This window comes from Oncorhynchus gorbuscha, linkage group LG13 (genome assembly GCF_021184085.1).
Source record: "Oncorhynchus gorbuscha isolate QuinsamMale2020 ecotype Even-year linkage group LG13, OgorEven_v1.0, whole genome shotgun sequence".
Taxonomy (NCBI): Eukaryota; Metazoa; Chordata; class Actinopteri; order Salmoniformes; family Salmonidae; genus Oncorhynchus; species Oncorhynchus gorbuscha.
In genome coordinates this window covers 67,874,916-67,892,521 of record NC_060185.1, presented here as the reverse complement: position 1 = coordinate 67,892,521, position 17,606 = coordinate 67,874,916, and the positions used below count along the sequence as shown (strand labels likewise).

Here is a 17,606-nt window from a genome sequence, read left to right as displayed (position 1 = left end):
ATACTGACTGACTGATGTTATTGGTTTGTAGGTATCTCTGTGGTTGAGTGTCAGTGATTTATTTGGACTACAGAGCACCTAGTGAATTCAGCTCCAGATGCTTGCCACTGCTGCTCATGAAGAGGAGGAACCTACTCCTGCAATAATCCAATCTGGCCTCCAGGGGGCTCTGTTCTGTTTCAAACTGAGCCTCAGACCTTCAGATGGGTAAAGTAATCCGAAGAACGGGCTTGGGTAGCAGTAGTAAGTGGTGATAATAGAACCAAGGTTTTTCATTGCACTGTTAACATCAGCCATCGACCAAGAAAAAAATAGGAGGCAACACTATACTGTCATGTACAGCCTGCTTCCAAATACATATATAGGACATGAATTGGAGAATATCTGACTGTTACATCCAAGAGTAGTGTGCTAGTGTAGACCTGAGGTCTGACCAACCCAGGATCCTTGGGAAGTCCCTACCACATTGAAGTTGACATTTAAAATGGTTACGGTAAGGGTTAAGGTTAGGTAAGCATTATGGTCAAGGTTAGGGTAAGGGTAAGGGTTAAGGTTAGGATTAGAGTTTAAGGTAGGTACTTCCCAATGATACAGGTTGGCGCTGACCGTAGAAGACCTGACCGCTATTGGACCAATAGTGAGCTCTTTTGACCAATAGGGGGAGCTCATATGGAACTATTCTCATAGAAATCTAGACAACAGTTCAGCATCTCTTTGTAGAATTATACTCTCTCTCTCTCACACACACACACACACATACACACACACACACACAATACCAAACCCACGCCTCTAATATCATTATGTATGCCAAATGTTGGAGATCTGTGAAGGTTATTAACCTTCTATGGAAACATTTAACTTAGCAAATAAACCTCTGTGACTTCCTTCTTCTAATACAATGACAACATTAGTCAAATATGAAACATCAAGACAAACTCATATTAGTTCTGTGTTTTTTCACTTTTATTTGTGTTTCCCCCCAAGTTCCCACAATACACCACAAAGACTTCTGTCCAATAATTAATATATTCATGTATACATATAATAATAGTGACATAAAAAAACATTTCACAATACAAAAGACAATATTAAATATGTAGATTTTCAGTTGCATGTCAAAATGTTGATTATTTTTTTCTTCATTTCTTCACTTCAATATATAAAAATAGAATTCTGATTGATTAAGTTTATATACAGTTACTTTATATAAATATAAGAATACAAATGTATTTTTAAAATACAAAGATAAATACAGTCACATTGTGTACATTGTGTACCAAACAAGAAAATACAAACATTATTTGGATATTTAGCATTCACAAAACACAAATACGTTAGAAATGCAACTTTAACGACAATTGCAGGTCTATGTCTTTCGTTGGTTTCTCTTTTCTTTTTTCCTACCCAGACTCCTCAGCTCCCCCTCCATAGACATGGCAGGACTCCTGACAGGAAGACAGGAAGTTGGAGGTCAGAGTTCAAAGGTGGAGGGTATTTAGTGTTGTCTAGCTCTGCCGGACATCCTGTAACAATTTGTTGATCTCAGCCACCAGCTCGCTGGCGTCCATCAGCTCATGCCGGCTGTCGCTCCTCTTCCCCTGCAGGTGTCCCAGCTGCCCCAGCACCGAGTCAAACTCATCCTCCTCAAAGTTCTCTGGGATTTCCTCCATGGCTGGGAGCCACTTACCGCATGGCCCCGGGAGGGGAACAGGGATGGGGGCCGGGGCCAGGAAGGGTGCCACCAGGGTGGGGCTGACCAGGGCAGTGAGAAGAGGGCTGTTCTTGGGGGTGGGGGCGTGGTGGCCGTGTCCATTCTGAGGGCTGTTTTTAGGGACGGCCTGGTTGTGGTGGTTGTTCTGGGGGCTGAGCTTGGTGCTGGGTTTGAGGGTGTGGTAGCTACCATTCTGGGGGTGTGGTTGGCCTGAGGGCCCAATGCTAGAGCCGGGGTTCTGGAAGTGGGTATTGGCGGCCCATGCGGCAACACCTTGCTGGTGGGCGGCAGCACTGGGCTTACCTGGCAGATGACTCCTCCTCCTGTCCAGTGACCCTGTCATGGGGACACCTACACCCCCCATACTTGTACCTGCCTTTTGTGTCTCGCTGACCTGGATATAAGAGTCCAGCGATGGGGGGAGGAGCCTCTGAAACACACTGCTCATCTCTGACAACAGGGACGTGGTTCCACACAGGTCGTCCTCCTCCCCCTCCTCTCCCCCCTCTGCCTCCTCGGCCTCCTCCTGGTTGTCCTTGCCGAAGGTGGAGAAGCTCTGGTTGCCACGTTGTACGTGAGGGTGGTCGGGGTCGGAGGGCTGGGGCGGCTCCTGGGGATCGCTGGCCTGGCGGGGGTCCTCTCCTGGGATGAAGAGGTTGCTGCGGTAGTCAGAGGAGGCTGGGGAGAGCAGGGGAGGCATCCAGCACTGGTCAGAGTGACCCAGGACACGACACTCCTCAGTGCACAGTCTCATCGCTACAGCGAGAGAGGGAGAGAGACGTGGTCAGGGATACAGAGTCACAAGGCACTGCACAGGGAGATGAAATACATAGGAGGCCATGCATTTCTACATACACAGACCATAGATTGTTCTGGGTATTACTGTTCTTTTTTGATAGACTTTTGATGAGGGGAGATGGTGATGAGTAGGCATAGAACTGGGAGTGGTTTTGAAGGGAGGAGATGAAAGATTGTCTTTCATAGCCTTTTAACATCAAACATTGTCCATTCATGTTAAAACACAGTTGTGTGATCTGGGTACAAACATGGGTGGAAATCTAAGATAATTAGATAGCATATCACGCTGCAGGAGAGAGCACACTACCTTCAACATTAACATATCGACACAATTCACTGGGCCAGATCAATGGCCACTATTACTCTTTCAAAAGAATCTGCTTAAAAACCTGCATTTTTCCCTTTTGAAATTGCGTCTATTCAATATTAAATCTTCAAATGAAAAATCTCTGAAGAATAAATTATACAAATCAAATATGCCAAGTTAAAGCCTTCATTACAGACCGCTGGCTAGTCACTCATGCTATTCAGGGACTTCATTACCCTCTCATTACCATGAAAAGACCATTTATAATACATCTTAGAGCTGATGAAGGAAGAGTGCATTGGGGAGCATTGGAAAAACAGCAGCCGCAGCCATGTAGGCAGGCAGTATATTGCCTTCCCCGTTGATGAAAGGCAAAAATAAAAGATGAACCGGGCTGATTTACAAAAACAGCCTTTCAAAGCTGTTGAAAAACCCACTCCAACCACCTCTGCCTGCCTGCGAACTGCCATGCTGACTGCCTGGCTGCCTGATCGCACTCTGAAATAATTGTGTTATGGAGGAGATGAGAGCTTTTTCTCATCAGACAAACAGGCGATAATTCTGCCTCTTTTCTCCATCCACAGTCCCATCCAGTCCCAGGCACTGTGCTGATAAACAGCTGGGGAGTGGATCTCTCAGAGGTGTTGGGGATGAGGGTGATTGATAGTTGTAGTGAGAGGTGAGGTGGTGTGATAATGTGTGTTGTGGTGGGGCATAGCTCAGTGGAGACCTGTAGTGTAGGGTAAAGGCTAAGATGGGTGAGCGGAGGGATATGGTGAAAAGGGTGAGGATGGTATACCTGCATGCAGTCATTGTTGGTATAGTTCAGTAAAGAACAAGGGTAAGAGGTTGATATATAGAGGGGAGAGTGTTGTAGGCTGACGGGTGAGGGTGGGTTTTGAGGTGAGTTGAGAGGGGTGATGAGTTGAAGGGTGTATACCTGCATGCGGATGCTGTGGATGTGGTCTGTGTTGGCCGTCATGAGGGTATAGCTCATTAAAGGCCTCACCCAGGAGCCTGTCGATGGGAGACTCTCGTCCTGCCTCGTAGTCACTGTCCCCAGCCTCGCTGTCGCCACGACCACTGTCCTTCAGACTAAACTTGTCCATGTCGTTCAGAGCGTACCTGGAGACGGAGAGAGGAAATGATGGTTCAACTTTCATAGAAAACAACATTGGAGGAGGGTTCGAGGCTTATGCATATCAAAACGATAGTGCAGTGAATTCTCTAGTGGCGAAGGTTTTTGCATGCAATTATCAAGTGTTATTAAGGTTGAGTACTAAAATAGAACAAAGCACATATAGGCCTACGAGGGAATACAGCCAAAAGCTTTTTAGGAATATGTAAAGCATTGTAGGATATGCCTTAGAGCCTTACTGAGTTATGCACACGTACATTCTGATTCCCTTCAGGTGTGTTTATTTTAAGGTGCAGTTAGATGGTGTTAATACCTGTAGCTCCTGGTGTATTTGTTGCCACGGAAACTGGGTCTTGGCTGGTACTGGCCCTGATGGAGCATGGACAGAAGCTGTGAGACTTGCTACAATCGAAAAAGAAAATGTAAAAAAAAAAAGAATGAAAGGAATGAATGAATAAATGAATACTGATGGGAGCAGACAGGCACAAACAAGGACACGAGGTGGATGGATGTTGATATGACGTGATATGTTCTAAAACATGAGATGATCACTGGATATAAGGGATGGAGTACTGAACATACCACAACATCGGGGACAAATTCAGAACAAATACTGAATATTAAATATAAAATGCAAAAATCATAATAATAAACATCGTTCAATTTCTATATCACCATAATACAAGACAAGGCCAAAACTCAGTCCTTCTTTATTCTATAGATCCATAGTTGATGGGGGTCTATTTTAATCCAAAGACATTTATGTGATTCAAGACCATTAGTAGATAACATATTCATAAACCATCTACTAATACTGTACTAAGGACATGAACTTAGACATTGTTTCGCTCTCTCTCATCTTACTTCGACAGGGGGCGTGGCGTGGGCCAGTTCCAGAGCGAAGTTCTCTGCGACGTGATTGGAGGAGATGGTGACCAGGCTGTTGAGCGACTGGCGGCTGTGATGGCTCTGCCTGCTACCCATGGTGCCCCTCTCTGGGGCGGGTGAGGCAGAAGGTGAGTGTGTGTGTGCCCGTATGGGCAGGGTTCCATTGACAGTGGGGACTAGGGTGATGTCTCCCTTGTGGATCTGCCTAGAGGGCTTCTTGGGGTGGTGCTGGTACGTGTTCTCAGCCACCCTGCAGTTGTACGAGTTGTGGGGGTCCTTTTTCTCTCTGTTGCAGCGTGCTGTGGCGAACATCACCATGACCACCAACAGCAGGGCACACACGGCCCCCAGGGAGATGATGATGATGAGGGAGAGGTCCAGGAGGGAATGGCTGGGGCCCGTGGGGAGGCCTGGGGGTAGGAAGTCCATATTCTCCTGGAGGGAGAGGCGGAGCAGGGCCCCAGTGGACAGGCGGGTGGTTCCCCTATCCTGCACCTCCACTCTGATCTCCAGCACGTCCTTGGGAACCCCCTCCAGACTGCCGTTGGTCCGCAGCTCACACCGCCGAGCATCCATCACAAACAGGCCCTCCTCGTTGCCCCCGACGATGGAGCAGCTCAGCTCACTGTTGATGCCGGTGTCACGGTCAGTGGCCTTGACAATTGTGACCAGCTGACCGGCGGAGGCGTGTCTCCAGAGGAGGAGGTCGGCGGTGTGGTTACGTAGGAGTGGGGACTGGATGACGGGCGGGTTGTCGTTGTCGTCTAGCACGGTCAGAAGGACGGTGGAATTGGAGGATAGGGGGGGGTTCCCTCCGTCCCGTGCTTGGACGGTGAAGGAGATGCGGCTGACGTCCTCGTGGTCAAAGCTCCGTAGGGCGTAGATGGCGCCGTTAGACGGGTCGATGGTGACGTAGGTGGAGATGGGGCTTCCCTGGACCAGAGTGTCCACAACCGTGTAGGTCACCTGGCCGTTGGTGCCCAGGTCAGGGTCAGACGCCACCACTGTCATCAGGTAGGCCCCGGGAGAGTTGTTCTCTGACTTGTAAACCTCGTAGCGACTCTTCTCAAAGCGGGGCGGGTTATCGTTTTCATCCAACACCTGCACCGTGAAGTGTTTGATGGTGGAAAGGCTTGGAGAGCCGCGGTCCTCAGCTATGACCGTTAGACTGTACTCTGACCTCTTCTCTCTGTCCAGAGACACATTGGTCAGGATCATGTAATTCTTCTCATAGGTCTTCTGCAGCCGGAAGTGCCCATGTCCGTGCAGGCGGCACACCACGTCGCCATTGAGCCCTGCATCACTGTCGTCCACGCGCACCAATGCTATGAAGGTGTCCACCGGCGCGCCCTCCGAGATGTAGGCCACTTCCTCCTTACCGGGAGTCATGAGGTTAATGTTGATCTCCGGTTTGTTGTCGTTCACGTCCACCACTTTGATTACGGTTTTACAAAGTCCTGGGATGGAGTTAGGACCCAGGTCCTGCGCCTGAATGTCCAACTCATAAGATGACGTAGTTTCATAGTCCACTTTTTTAATCAGAGTAATTTGGCCATTTTCGGGGTTCATTTTAAACGTCTCCAGTATTTTGGGAGAGATATGACTGCTGAAAGAGTAAACTATTTTACCGTTAGTGCCCTCATCCGGATCTGTGGCGTTCAAATCAATCAGTAGAGTCCCAAGTGGTGAGTTTTCCAGGAGATTAATAACGTACACCTGCTCATCAAAAGCCGGACTGTTGTCGTTGGAGTCTGAGATGCTTATCTTGAGCAGAGTGGAGCCGGACTTCGGGGGGACTCCATTGTCCGAGGCCGTTAGCTGCAGCTGGTAGCTGGACTGCACCTCCCTGTCCAGCTCTTTCACCACCACCAGCTCTGCATATTTGGCACCGTCGGTTCTGGTCCTTATGTCGATTTTGAAAAAGTTATTCGGCGTCAGAGAGTAAGAGTAAAGGGAGTTATCTCCCACGTCAGGGTCGGTGGCGCTGTCCAGCGGGATGCGGTTTCCCACAGAGGCGCTCTCGGATATCTCAATGGGGATGATGGCACGGGAGAACTGTGGCGAGTTATCGTTTATGTCTAAGACTTCCACCTCGACGTGGAACAGCTGGAGGTATTCAGTGGGAAGAGTGACAACGTCAAATTCGATAGAACAGTTTAGGTTCTTTTCACAAAGCTTCTCCCGGTCAATCTTGGTCCCTATGGTGATTTCACCGTCCTCCTCCCGAACCGACAGAAATGGAGTGCTCCCCCTCTGCATAGCACGGAACCGAAAGGACAGTGAACTCGGTAATTTAGACAGAACATCCGCCACGTCCTCCCTTAGCCTTGCAATCACTGTGCCCACTTTTTGCTCTTCATAAACTTTATATTTCAAAGTCTTACCAGAAACGGCCTGCATAATTACAACCAAAAATAATAATAGCGCAGTGGAGAATACTATATTTCCTTTGGGTGTGTTCATTTTGGCACCCATCTTCAGCACCCGGGATGGGGCTACACTACCACGGAGGAGCAAGGTTTAAAAAAGATGCTCTCTCAAAAGACTAGCATGTTAAATCCCTTCAGTAAGTCGTCTTTGGTGAAAAGTCGTGCAAGTCGACTGGAGGATGAACATTTGAGAACTCAAAATCAACCGGGTCGGAGTTTTCTTTTGGCTCCAATTTGACACCAAACACACCAACTCAAATGCAGTGTTTTTCTTGCTGTTGTGATCTGTTGCATACATCCACTTAAGCCCCGGTCTGTGTGTGTGAGTGTGCGTCTGGAAATCTGAGCGGTGAGAAAAGGCGTAGCTCCGTTTGTGTTGCTGTGCGCTCTGCTCTGTCGCGCGCTCCTGCGGTCTGTCTCGTCTACAGACTGGCCCTCATAGCCCGCCCCTCACCCAAACTGCGTCTTTTTCCTCAGCTCACACAAAAAGTCACCCAAGCCCCCCTCCCTCTCCTTTACACCCCTCCCTAAATCAAGTGCTGCCCCTTCGCTGCCTCCAGGGTGTCCATTCACAACACAGAGGGGGCCTTGATTCCAGAAGTCGGGAGGACCAGCCCAAAGACGTAGTTTTAAAGTGTGCCACAACAATAAGGGCTGCTTATTCAGGGAGAACTTTAAACATGGCCAAATTGACCCATGGCTGCCTCGGCACTCGCATATTGTTAAAGCTGCAATTCACAGAAGTGTGCCACTGTCAGATTGACTATGCTAAAACATAATCTTAACACTCTATTCCAACATTAAATATGATCAAGCATTTAAACGTTCCATATAATCTCCCTTGGGATGAGATACACCGCAACATAGCCCTGCTTGAATTTTACGTGCTGGTTATGAGCATCTGTTATGGCAATAAAACAAATCTAAATATATTTTGAGGTGAATGTCTTATGTGGTTGTTTCATATATTTAGCCTAACTGGAGAACATTGGACACAATATATATAATGGGGTATTCAAGTGGGTCACAGTGGATACAATATGAATTCCAAATTCATGTTCCTAAAGTCGTGGTGATCAAAAGGTTGCATAGGCTCACATTGTATCGTTCAAGCCACCAGAGTGGAGAGAAAAATATAAGAGTGAATGTTTGTGGATCCAAAACTTGCAATTTACTGAGTGAGAAGACTTCTGCGCGTCCTCGTGGCGCATGTGGCACATTTGTGAAAGGATTCCCTCCAGTTGAGTGTGCCTCACGGCAGGTCACTCCGGCGGACGCTTTTATACCCTGCATAATACTGTTTTACAACCTCCCATCCCTGATCCGGCTGAATTATCATCCTCAAACTCGCACTCAGAGTGCAAACACGAGCAACTGGAGCTTTAAGAAGGCACCGGGCCATCTGGCGCGAGGTTCAGACAACCCAAACCCATAATTAGTCCTAGATCTTTCCAGGCCCCGCGAGCCTCGGATAGAAACACTACCAGAGAATTGACGCCCTTTCGATGCGATTCAGAAATAACGCAATGCCGTTTCCTCGCGCTTTGCTTTGATAAATATCTCCAAAACATTTTCTAGACTCCACCGGTTGGCCCCATTCAGTGCACAATTAGACACAAGTGGCAAACGTATTAATTCCCACCAAGCTATATTTGATGTGTTAACCCGGAGCACCAAGGTATTCCGATGGTAATTTTAGCCCATTGGACAAAAGCATGTATTATATATTCTCTCTGTAAAGTAGGATAGAGCATATTTACTGAGGCTCCCTAGCTGCATTTACATTCCTGGAGTGACTCGTGGGAAAAAGCATCAGAGATGCGCTAGCTCTCTCCGCCATCTGTCCCCATGCACACACATGGACATTGATTCAGCAGAGCTGCAAATCAATAAAGCCCTCTCCCTAGTGATTCAGCACATACTAGACAAATACCAGATAATGAACACATTTATGTGCTTGATTTTAGAATTTACTTGATAAGATCCCCACATACAGTAGAGTGTGGCATTAGAACAACATAAATGTGACCCAGATATCCCTTTTAGATGCGTAAATAGGTCCTATACGCAGCATCCAAAACAAGCGCTCAAACTTTCAATGAAGTAACTGGTGCCAAATTATTTTGGGCGGTCCCTGGGAATGCAAGAGCAGCAATGTAGACTGTTCTCTCACGAGGGCAGACATGCCCCCTCTGTGTGAAAGGTAGCTATAGGGAGCACGGGTGAATAGGCCCCGTTAACGTTTAACAAAGTTAGACACGGGCCGGTGCCTCGATTCTCTCCATCTCACCCGGCTCTGAGAAAACCCCGAGCGAGCTTGAAGTGCCCTAATATCATTACTGCAGTGGGGAATGCAAGCTAATCACATTTCCTCCACAAAGAAGACAAACACAGCGCGAGCTTTAACAAGAACGGGTTTAATTCGAATAAACACTAAATCAAGGCGGTATGTTTGCCGAAAGCAGATGCAAACTCAGTACACGCACGTATCTAGGCGTATGTGTGTTAGGAACGCTTTAAACTCTCTCTCTCTATATATATATATATATATACAACGTCTATGTTATCATTATGTTGGGCATAGATGGCAGATGCTGCGACAAAACAGTTTCAAACCCGAAATGTCTTATGCCACAGTAGGCAAGAACATACCGTTATAAGAACTCTGCTACACAGGAATTATATGCCAAACACAGATATGTATGTTTCAGTGTTGACATGTAAAATAATCAGATGCAGATCTCAAAGCAATGTATTTGTATAATGCAATAACCTAGACTATAGCTCGCCAATAGCTGCCCTACATAATGATCTCACATTTAACACAACTGTAGACGCAATACTATGCTAAAATTCTGTTGCTGGTTTCAAGCTGCCTATATTAATTCAGAAAATGTTCCATTGTGTTAATTTTGGCAACAGTATGGCTTGCTCATATGGCACACTCTTTGGATGGAGAGGGGGTGCAGTGATTCAGCCCACTGGGGCCGTAAAGTTACTACTGGGAGCCTGGAGAGAGGAGAGAGCTGTGGGAGGGAGAGCTGCACTTTGTCATTGAAATGATGGAGATCTCGATGACAAAAGCGCTTAGCAGGTGGAAGCAGGCCGCCCCGGGGTTCACCGAAAACCTTCGGGGAAGCTGCCCGCGAGCCACTCACAAAAGCAATCACAAAAGGGAAAGTTTCTCCCCTCCCCCGTTCGGTGCGACAGCCGGAGGAATGCTCCTGATCCTGCGCGCGCCGGGGTCGCGGGCGTTTGTAAAGGCATGCGAGCATCTGCCGCCTCCCTCTCTCATTATCGTTCTGTTAGCTCGGCTCTCTCATGAGGAAAGGAAAGGCTTGGGGAGAGAGCTGGGTGAGTAGGGAAGAAGCACGGGTCTATTCCGTGTGGCCTCGTGACAATGCTTGTTGTTATTCATCCGCTGCAAGAATCGTTGTGTCGTTGCCATAAGACACGTGCAGCAGGGCGGGTATTTGTCTCACACGAAGATGGCCACGGTTGTATAAAGAGTTACAATAGTTTCCTCTGTCATTCAAGGTGGACCACGCAGGGTTTATAACAACTTGTATCAACATTCACACCAGGAATGCTTTCTTTGAAGACATTCCAGTGACTTGGTTCAAATGAATGGCATGCAATTAGTCAAGTCTTTCATCATCCCCAGATACAAAGTTTTTACATATGCATTACTTCACCGAGGCCTATTATTTACCAATAACTACAGTTTGAAAATAGGCCTATCCAGATTATGGTAACAACACAATGCATACCCACAATTTCATTAACGATGTCATGTTTTAGAGACATCAAATGTAGAATCATTTGTGAATGTATGTATCTTGAGTAGAGTCACACAGCCTACATAAACATAGGCACCCGTGTGTTTTAATCTGTGCCACGGTGTCCATACCTTAGTCCTTATAGGATCACCAGTCTGGAGACAAGGCAGAAGGGCCCAAACAGATTAGACTACGTGATAGTGTTGTATGTCTGTGTGGGCTTCTGCTTGTCCTTTCTTTATAATAACACTGCACCCTCTCGCACACTTTCTCTCGTCTCACTCTCACTCAATCTCTCAGACCTTCGCCCTCTGAGAGGACAGTCATCATACTGTATCTTCCATGGCCGTATATACTGCCTGCTCTTCTCCACAGCGCCATCTCTGTGAGCTGAGAGATAAGAGAGAAAGAAATACCAGCAACCACTGAGAAATACAGTACCACGGAGACCACTGATGCTCTTCTCCAAAAATAAAATGCACGTAAGTACAGGAACCAGTAGTGTAAGGTTCTGTATTTATTTTCTTAGTCTGCCTTGTGTTCTGTTTCGTTGTGTTCTTGAATGTAGCGTTGTTTCTTTGTGTTCGTGTTCTTGAACCTTTCCTTTTTGTTCATTGTTTTCACCTGTGTTTGTTACTCACCTGGTCTCATCGGCTCCTTTATTCAGTTCAGTTCACTCTGTTTGTGCCTGTGAGGCATTGTTTGTTTTGACTCTACTAAGCCTTTTCCTGGCTCGTTTGTGAGAACCAGTTATAGCCTTCAGTCCTAGTTCTGATTCACCTGCCTGTTTGCCTACCTGTGTATGACCATTGCCTGCCTGTGACCACGATTCCTGCCTTCTGTGAAGGCAAAAATTCTCCCTGAGTATTCATGACAGTTAGACATTAAGGTATTGCTTCATAGATGTACACTGACACTACACACTTAGAAATAAATGATTCCAAAAGAGTTATTCTGCTCTCCCCATAGGAGAACACTTTTTGGTTCCAGGTAGAACCCATTTTGGTTTCAGGTAGAACCATTGTGCTTTTATTTGCAGATTGGGGACAGGTGAGCCTGATTGGATAATTAAGGTGACAAGTTGCACCTGGGTTTGGGATCAACTAGGAGATAAAAGTTCCTGGTGCCCCCAGTCCTGGCTCTCTTGTTTTGTGATTTGGTTGATGATGTTTTTATTTTATTTGGTGCACCCTTCAACACTTACACACATTCATCCATGCATCTCCATTACACGCCTCACATGCCTACTTTCAAACTTCACAGGTTAGTTTTCCTTCATAGCTTTATACTTTGTCAGTTATTTAATAACCATTTCTGTTACTCCTTATCTGCCAATGTGTGGACTCCCTTTGCTTGTTACCATCTAAGAGCCAGGTTGTGATACATGTGCAACCCTCTATGGAAAGGGTTCTACATGGAACCCAAAAGGGTTTTTACCTGTAACCAATATGGATTATCCAAAGGGTTCTACATGGAACCCAAACGGGTTTTTACCTGTAACCAATATGGATTATCCAAAGGGTTCTACATGGAACCCAAAAGGGTTTTTACCTGTAACCAATATGGATTATCCAAAGGGTTCTACATGGAACCCAAAAGGGTTTTTACCTGTAACCAATATGGATTATCCAAAGGGTTCTACATGGAACCCAAAAGGGTTTTTACCTGTAACCAATATGGATTATCCAAAGGGTTCTACATGGAACCCAAAAGGGTTTTTACCTGTAACCAATATGGATTATCCAAAGGGTTCTACATGGAACCCAAATGGGGTTTTACTTGTAACCAATATGGATTATCCAAAGGGTTCTACATGGAACCCAAAAGGGTTTTTACCTGTAACCAATATGGATTATCCAAAGGGTTCTACATGGAACCCAAATGGGGTTTTACCTGTAACCAATATGGATTATTCAAAGGGTTCTACATGGAACCCAAAAGGGGTTTTACCTGTAACCAATATGGATTATCCAAAGGGTTCTACATGGAACCCAAAAGGGGTTTTACCTGTAACCAATATGGATTATCCAAAGGGTTCCTATGGGGTCAGCTGAAGAAGCCTTTTAGGTTCTTGATATCACCTTTTTTCCCCTAAGATTGTAGTGGGGAATTATGTCCTGAGTAAATTCAGTGGTACCAGTGATGGATTATAAATAACCAAATATCCCCACCACACCTCTGCTTAACCATGCGGCAGCTGAGAAACAGTAGCTGTGTTGTGTTTGTTGACCACGTGTCCCTTATTAGGCCTCATTGTCTTGGCTGTGATTACTGTCTCATCTGTTGGGTCCCTATACTACGGTGCTGACACCCTGTGAAAGTCCCTTATTAAATGAGTTTATTCAACCTAACGGGCCTATATTCAACCTTTAGGACTGTCTGAAGGACCTCATTGAGTCTGTCTGATAGAGCAACAGGTGTGTAGTGCGGTGTGGTGTGTTGCAGGGCTCTACGTGCTACCATTTTGCTCGCATATGCTCCTAAATATTTTGCTGTGCTACCTGGAATTTTAGTTTGGGTGCAGAAGTGCCATAGAAAAAAATACCCCATATAACATTTAGTGGAAAAGAATGAGAGGAAAAGGGAGAGCTTCTTCAGGAGATGAGCCTCAAAGGTAGCTAGAATTCATATAGGCCCAAGGTAGGCTACATCTCTGTCTTAAAAATCTAATTTTCTGGTGCTCCTTAACCCTATATTTTGTAATTGCTGGCAATTTATGAATATGTCTAATATTTGTCATTGTGCTCCTAGATTTCTTCATGCGCTCCTACATTTTTCAATTTAGGAGCACATATGCTCCTTGTAAAAAATGGCAGCGTAGAGCCCTGTGGTGCGGTATGTAGTTAGTGTTATGTGCCTGCTGCTGTTTATGTGCGGTTTACTTTCTTGGGTTTGAATAGAAAGTGGTGTTCTGTAGCCCTTCACTCTTCAGGTCTGGATACAAAGAAAACACTAAAAGAGAGATGGCAATAGACTCGTCCTTGTTGTGTACACAAAGAAGCCCTTTCAAAATGACTTCTCCTCATAGGTACAGTACCAGTCAAACGTTTGGACACACCTACTCATTCCAGGGTTTTTCTTAGTTTTTACTATTTTCTACATTGTCGAATAATAGTGAAGATATCAAAACTATGTAATAACACTTCATGTAGTAACCAAAAAATGGTTAAACATATCAAAATATATTTTAGATTTTAGATTCTTCAAAGTAGGGACGCTTTGCCTTGATGAGACCTTTGCACACTCTTGGTATTCTCTCAACCAGCTTCATAAGGAATGCTTTTCCAAAAGCCACATACGCTGAGCACTTGTTGGCTGCTTTTCCTTCACTCAGTGGTCCAACTCATCCCAAACCATCTCAATTGTGTTGAGGTCAGGTGATTGTGAAGGCCAGGTCACCTGATGCAGCACTCCATCCAATCAAATCAAATTGTATTTGTCACATGCACCGAATACAGCAGGTAGACCTTACAGTGAAATGCTTATATTCACGCAATTAACCAACAATACAGTTTTTAGAATAAAAGTAATAAATACTAATAATTAAGGAGCAGCAGCAAAATAAGAGTAGCGAGGCTATATACAGGGGGTTCCGGTACAGAGTCAATGTGGAGGCTATATATAGGTGGTTCCGGTACAGAGTCAATGTGGAGGCTATATATAGGGGGTTCCGCTACAGAGTCAATGTGGAGGCTATATATAGGTGGTTCCGGTACAGAGTCAATGTGGAGGCTATATATAGGGGGTTCCGGTACAGAGTCAATGTGGAGGCTATATACAGGGGGTTCCGGTACAGAGTCAATGTGGAGGCTATATACAGGGGGTTCCGCTACAGAGTCAATGTGGAGGCTATATATAGGTGGTTCCGGTAGTGAGTCAATGTGGAGGCTATATATAGGGGGTTCCGGTACAGAGTCAATGTGGAGGCTATATACAGGGGGTTCCGGTACAGAGTCAATGTGGAGGCTATATACAGGGGTTCCGGTACAGAGTCAATGTGGAGGCTATATATAGGGGTTCCGGTACAGAGTCAATGTGGAGGCTATATATAGGGGTTCCGGTACAGAGTCAATGTGGAGGCTATATATAGGGGTTCCGGTACAGAGTCAATGTGGAGGCTATATATAGGGGTTCCGGTACAGAGTCAATGTGGAGGCTATATATAGGGGGTTCGGTACAGAGTCAATGTGGAGGCTATATATAGGGGTTCCGGTACAGAGTCAATGTGGAGGTTATATATAGGGGGTTCCGGTACAGAGTCAATGTGGAGGCTATATATAGGGGGTTCCGGTACAGAGTCAATGTGGAGGCTATATATAGGGGGTTCCGGTACAGAGTCAATGTGGAGGCTATATATAGGGGGTACCGGTACAGAGTCAATGTGGAGGCTATATATAGGGGGTTCCGGTACAGAGTCAATGTGGAGGCTATATATATGGTGTTGAACGCTGAGCTGTAGTCAATGAATAGCATTCTCACATAGGTGTTCCTTTTGTCCAGGTGGGAAAGGGCAGTGTGGAGTGCAATAGAGATTGCATCATCTGTTGGATCTGTCGTGGCGGTGTGCAAATTGGAGTGGGTCTAGGGTTTCTGGGTTAATGGTGTTGATGTGCGCCATTACCAGACTTTCAAAGCACTTCATGGCTACAGACGTGAGTGCTACAGGTCTGTAGTAATTTAGGCAGGTTACCTTCTTGTTCTTGGGCACAGGGACTATGGTGGTCTGCTTGAAACATGTTGGTCATGCAGACTCGGTCACGGACAGGTTGAAAATGTCAGTGAATAAACTTGCCAGTTGGTCAGCGCATGCACGGAGTACACATTCTGGTAATACATCTGAACCTGTGGCCTTGTGAATGTTGACCTGTTTAAAGGACTTACTCACATCGGCTACAGAGAGCATGATCACACAGTCATCTGGAACAGCTGATGCTCTCATTCAAGCTTCAGTGTTGCTTGCCTCGAAGCGAGCATAGAAGTTATTTAGCTCGTCTGGTAGGCTCTTGTCACTGGGCAGCTCACGTGGGGGCTTCCCTTTGTAGTCCGTAATTGTCCCACTAAGCGCAAACCAGATAGGATGATGTATTGCTGCAGAATGCTGTGGTAGCCATGCTGGTTTAGTGTGCCTTGAATTCTAAATAAATCACCCACAGTGTCACATGCAAAGCACCCCCACACCATCACACCACTTCCTCCGTTCTTCATGTTGGGAACCACGCGTGCAGAGATCATCCGTTCGCCTACTCTGCGTCTCACAAAGACACGGGGGTTGGAACCAAAAATCTCCAATTTGGAATCCACCGATCTAATGTCCATTGCTCGTGTTTCTTGACACAAGCAAGAATCTTCTTATTATTGTTGTCCTTTAGTAGTGGTTTATTTGCAGCAATTCGACCATGAAGGCCTGATTCACACAGTCTCCTCTGAACAGTTGATTTTGAGATGTGTCTGTTTCTTGAACTCTGTGAAGTGTTTATTCGGGCTGCAATCTGAGGTGCAGTTAACTCCAATGAACTTGTCCTCTGCAGCAGAGGTAACTCTGGGTCTTCATTTCCTGTGGAGGTCCTCATGAGAGCCAGTTTCATCATAGCGCTTGAGGGTTTTTGAAACTGCACTTGAAGAAACTTTCAAAGTTCTTGACATTTTCCGTATTGACTGACATTCATGTCTTCAAGTAATGATGGACTGTCGTTTCTCTTTGCTTATTTGAGATGTTCTTGCCATAATATGGAATTGGTCTTTTACCAAATAGCTCTATCTTTTGTGTACCACTCCTACCTTGTCACAACAATTGGCTCAAAAGCAATAAGAAGGAAAGGCACACCTGTTAATTGTAATGCATTCCAGCTGACTACCTCATGAATCTGGTTGAGAGTGTCACGACTTCCGCTGAAGTCGGTTCCTCTCCTTGTTCGGGCGGCGTTCGGCGGTCGACGTCACCGGTTTTCTAGCCATCGCCGATCCACCTTTCATTTTTCCATTTGTCTTGTCTTGTTTTCCTACACACCTGGTTTCAAGTCCCTCAGTATTAGACGTGTATATAACCCTCTGTTCCCCCCCATGTCTGTGGGTGGAATTGTTTGTTGTTTCGTGTATGTGCACGCTAGACTGGTTTGCACTGGGTTATGTCAACCCATATTGTGTTTAGTGTTGTTAGTGCCGTGTGTTTTGCTTGCTGAAATAAAAGGGTCCTTTGGCTACCCAACTTCTGCTCTCCTGTGCCTGACTCCCTTACAGCCAGGTATGCATACCGAACAGAGAGAGTGCCAAGAGTGTGCAAAGCTGTCATCAAAGAAAAAGGGTGGCTACTTTGAAGAATCTCAAATATAGAATATATATTTGTTTAACACTTTTTTGTTTACTACATGATTCCATATGTGTTATTTCATAGTTTTGATATCTTCACTATTATTCTACAATATAGAAAATAGTACAAATAAAGAAAAACCCTCAAATGAGTTGGTGTCCAAACTTTTGACTGGTACTGTATGTATTTGAAACAAATACCATGCAAATACTATCCAAGTACTGAGATTCCTGGTCAGCACAACAA

General features: G+C 45.7%; 1 protein-coding gene across 3 annotated transcripts; it reads right to left on the bottom strand.

Annotated features, from left to right (window-relative positions):
* Window positions 1–950: 950 nt before the first annotated feature.
* LOC123993403 (protocadherin-18-like) lies at window positions 951–7,722 on the bottom strand. Of its 3 annotated transcripts, none has more exons than XM_046295512.1 (4): window positions 4,822–7,722; window positions 4,271–4,359; window positions 3,760–3,944; window positions 951–2,470 (listed from the first exon to the last, which is right to left on the bottom strand). In XM_046295512.1, exons 1-4 carry the CDS (start codon window positions 7,318–7,320, stop codon window positions 1,509–1,511), a joined length of 3,735 nt encoding a protein of 1,244 aa, XP_046151468.1. In that variant the 5' UTR covers window positions 7,321–7,722; the 3' UTR covers window positions 951–1,508. The 3 variants fall into 3 exon arrangements, with proteins under 3 accessions (XP_046151468.1, XP_046151470.1, XP_046151469.1); XM_046295514.1 differs by having other exon boundaries at window positions 3,829–3,944; XM_046295513.1 differs by having other exon boundaries at window positions 4,271–4,326.
* Window positions 7,723–17,606: the final 9,884 nt, after the last annotated feature.

Coding starts and splice junctions, on each gene's coding strand:
- LOC123993403 (XM_046295512.1), bottom strand. CDS start 7,320: ATGGGTGCCAAAATGAACACACCCAAAGGAAATATAGTATTCTCCACT. Junction 4,360..4,821: donor ACGCCACGCCCCCTGTCGAA/GTAAGATGAGAG, acceptor TTTCGATTGTAG/CAAGTCTCACAGCTTCTGTC. Junction 3,945..4,270: donor AAATACACCAGGAGCTACAG/GTATTAACACCA, acceptor CTCCGTCTCCAG/GTACGCTCTGAACGACATGG.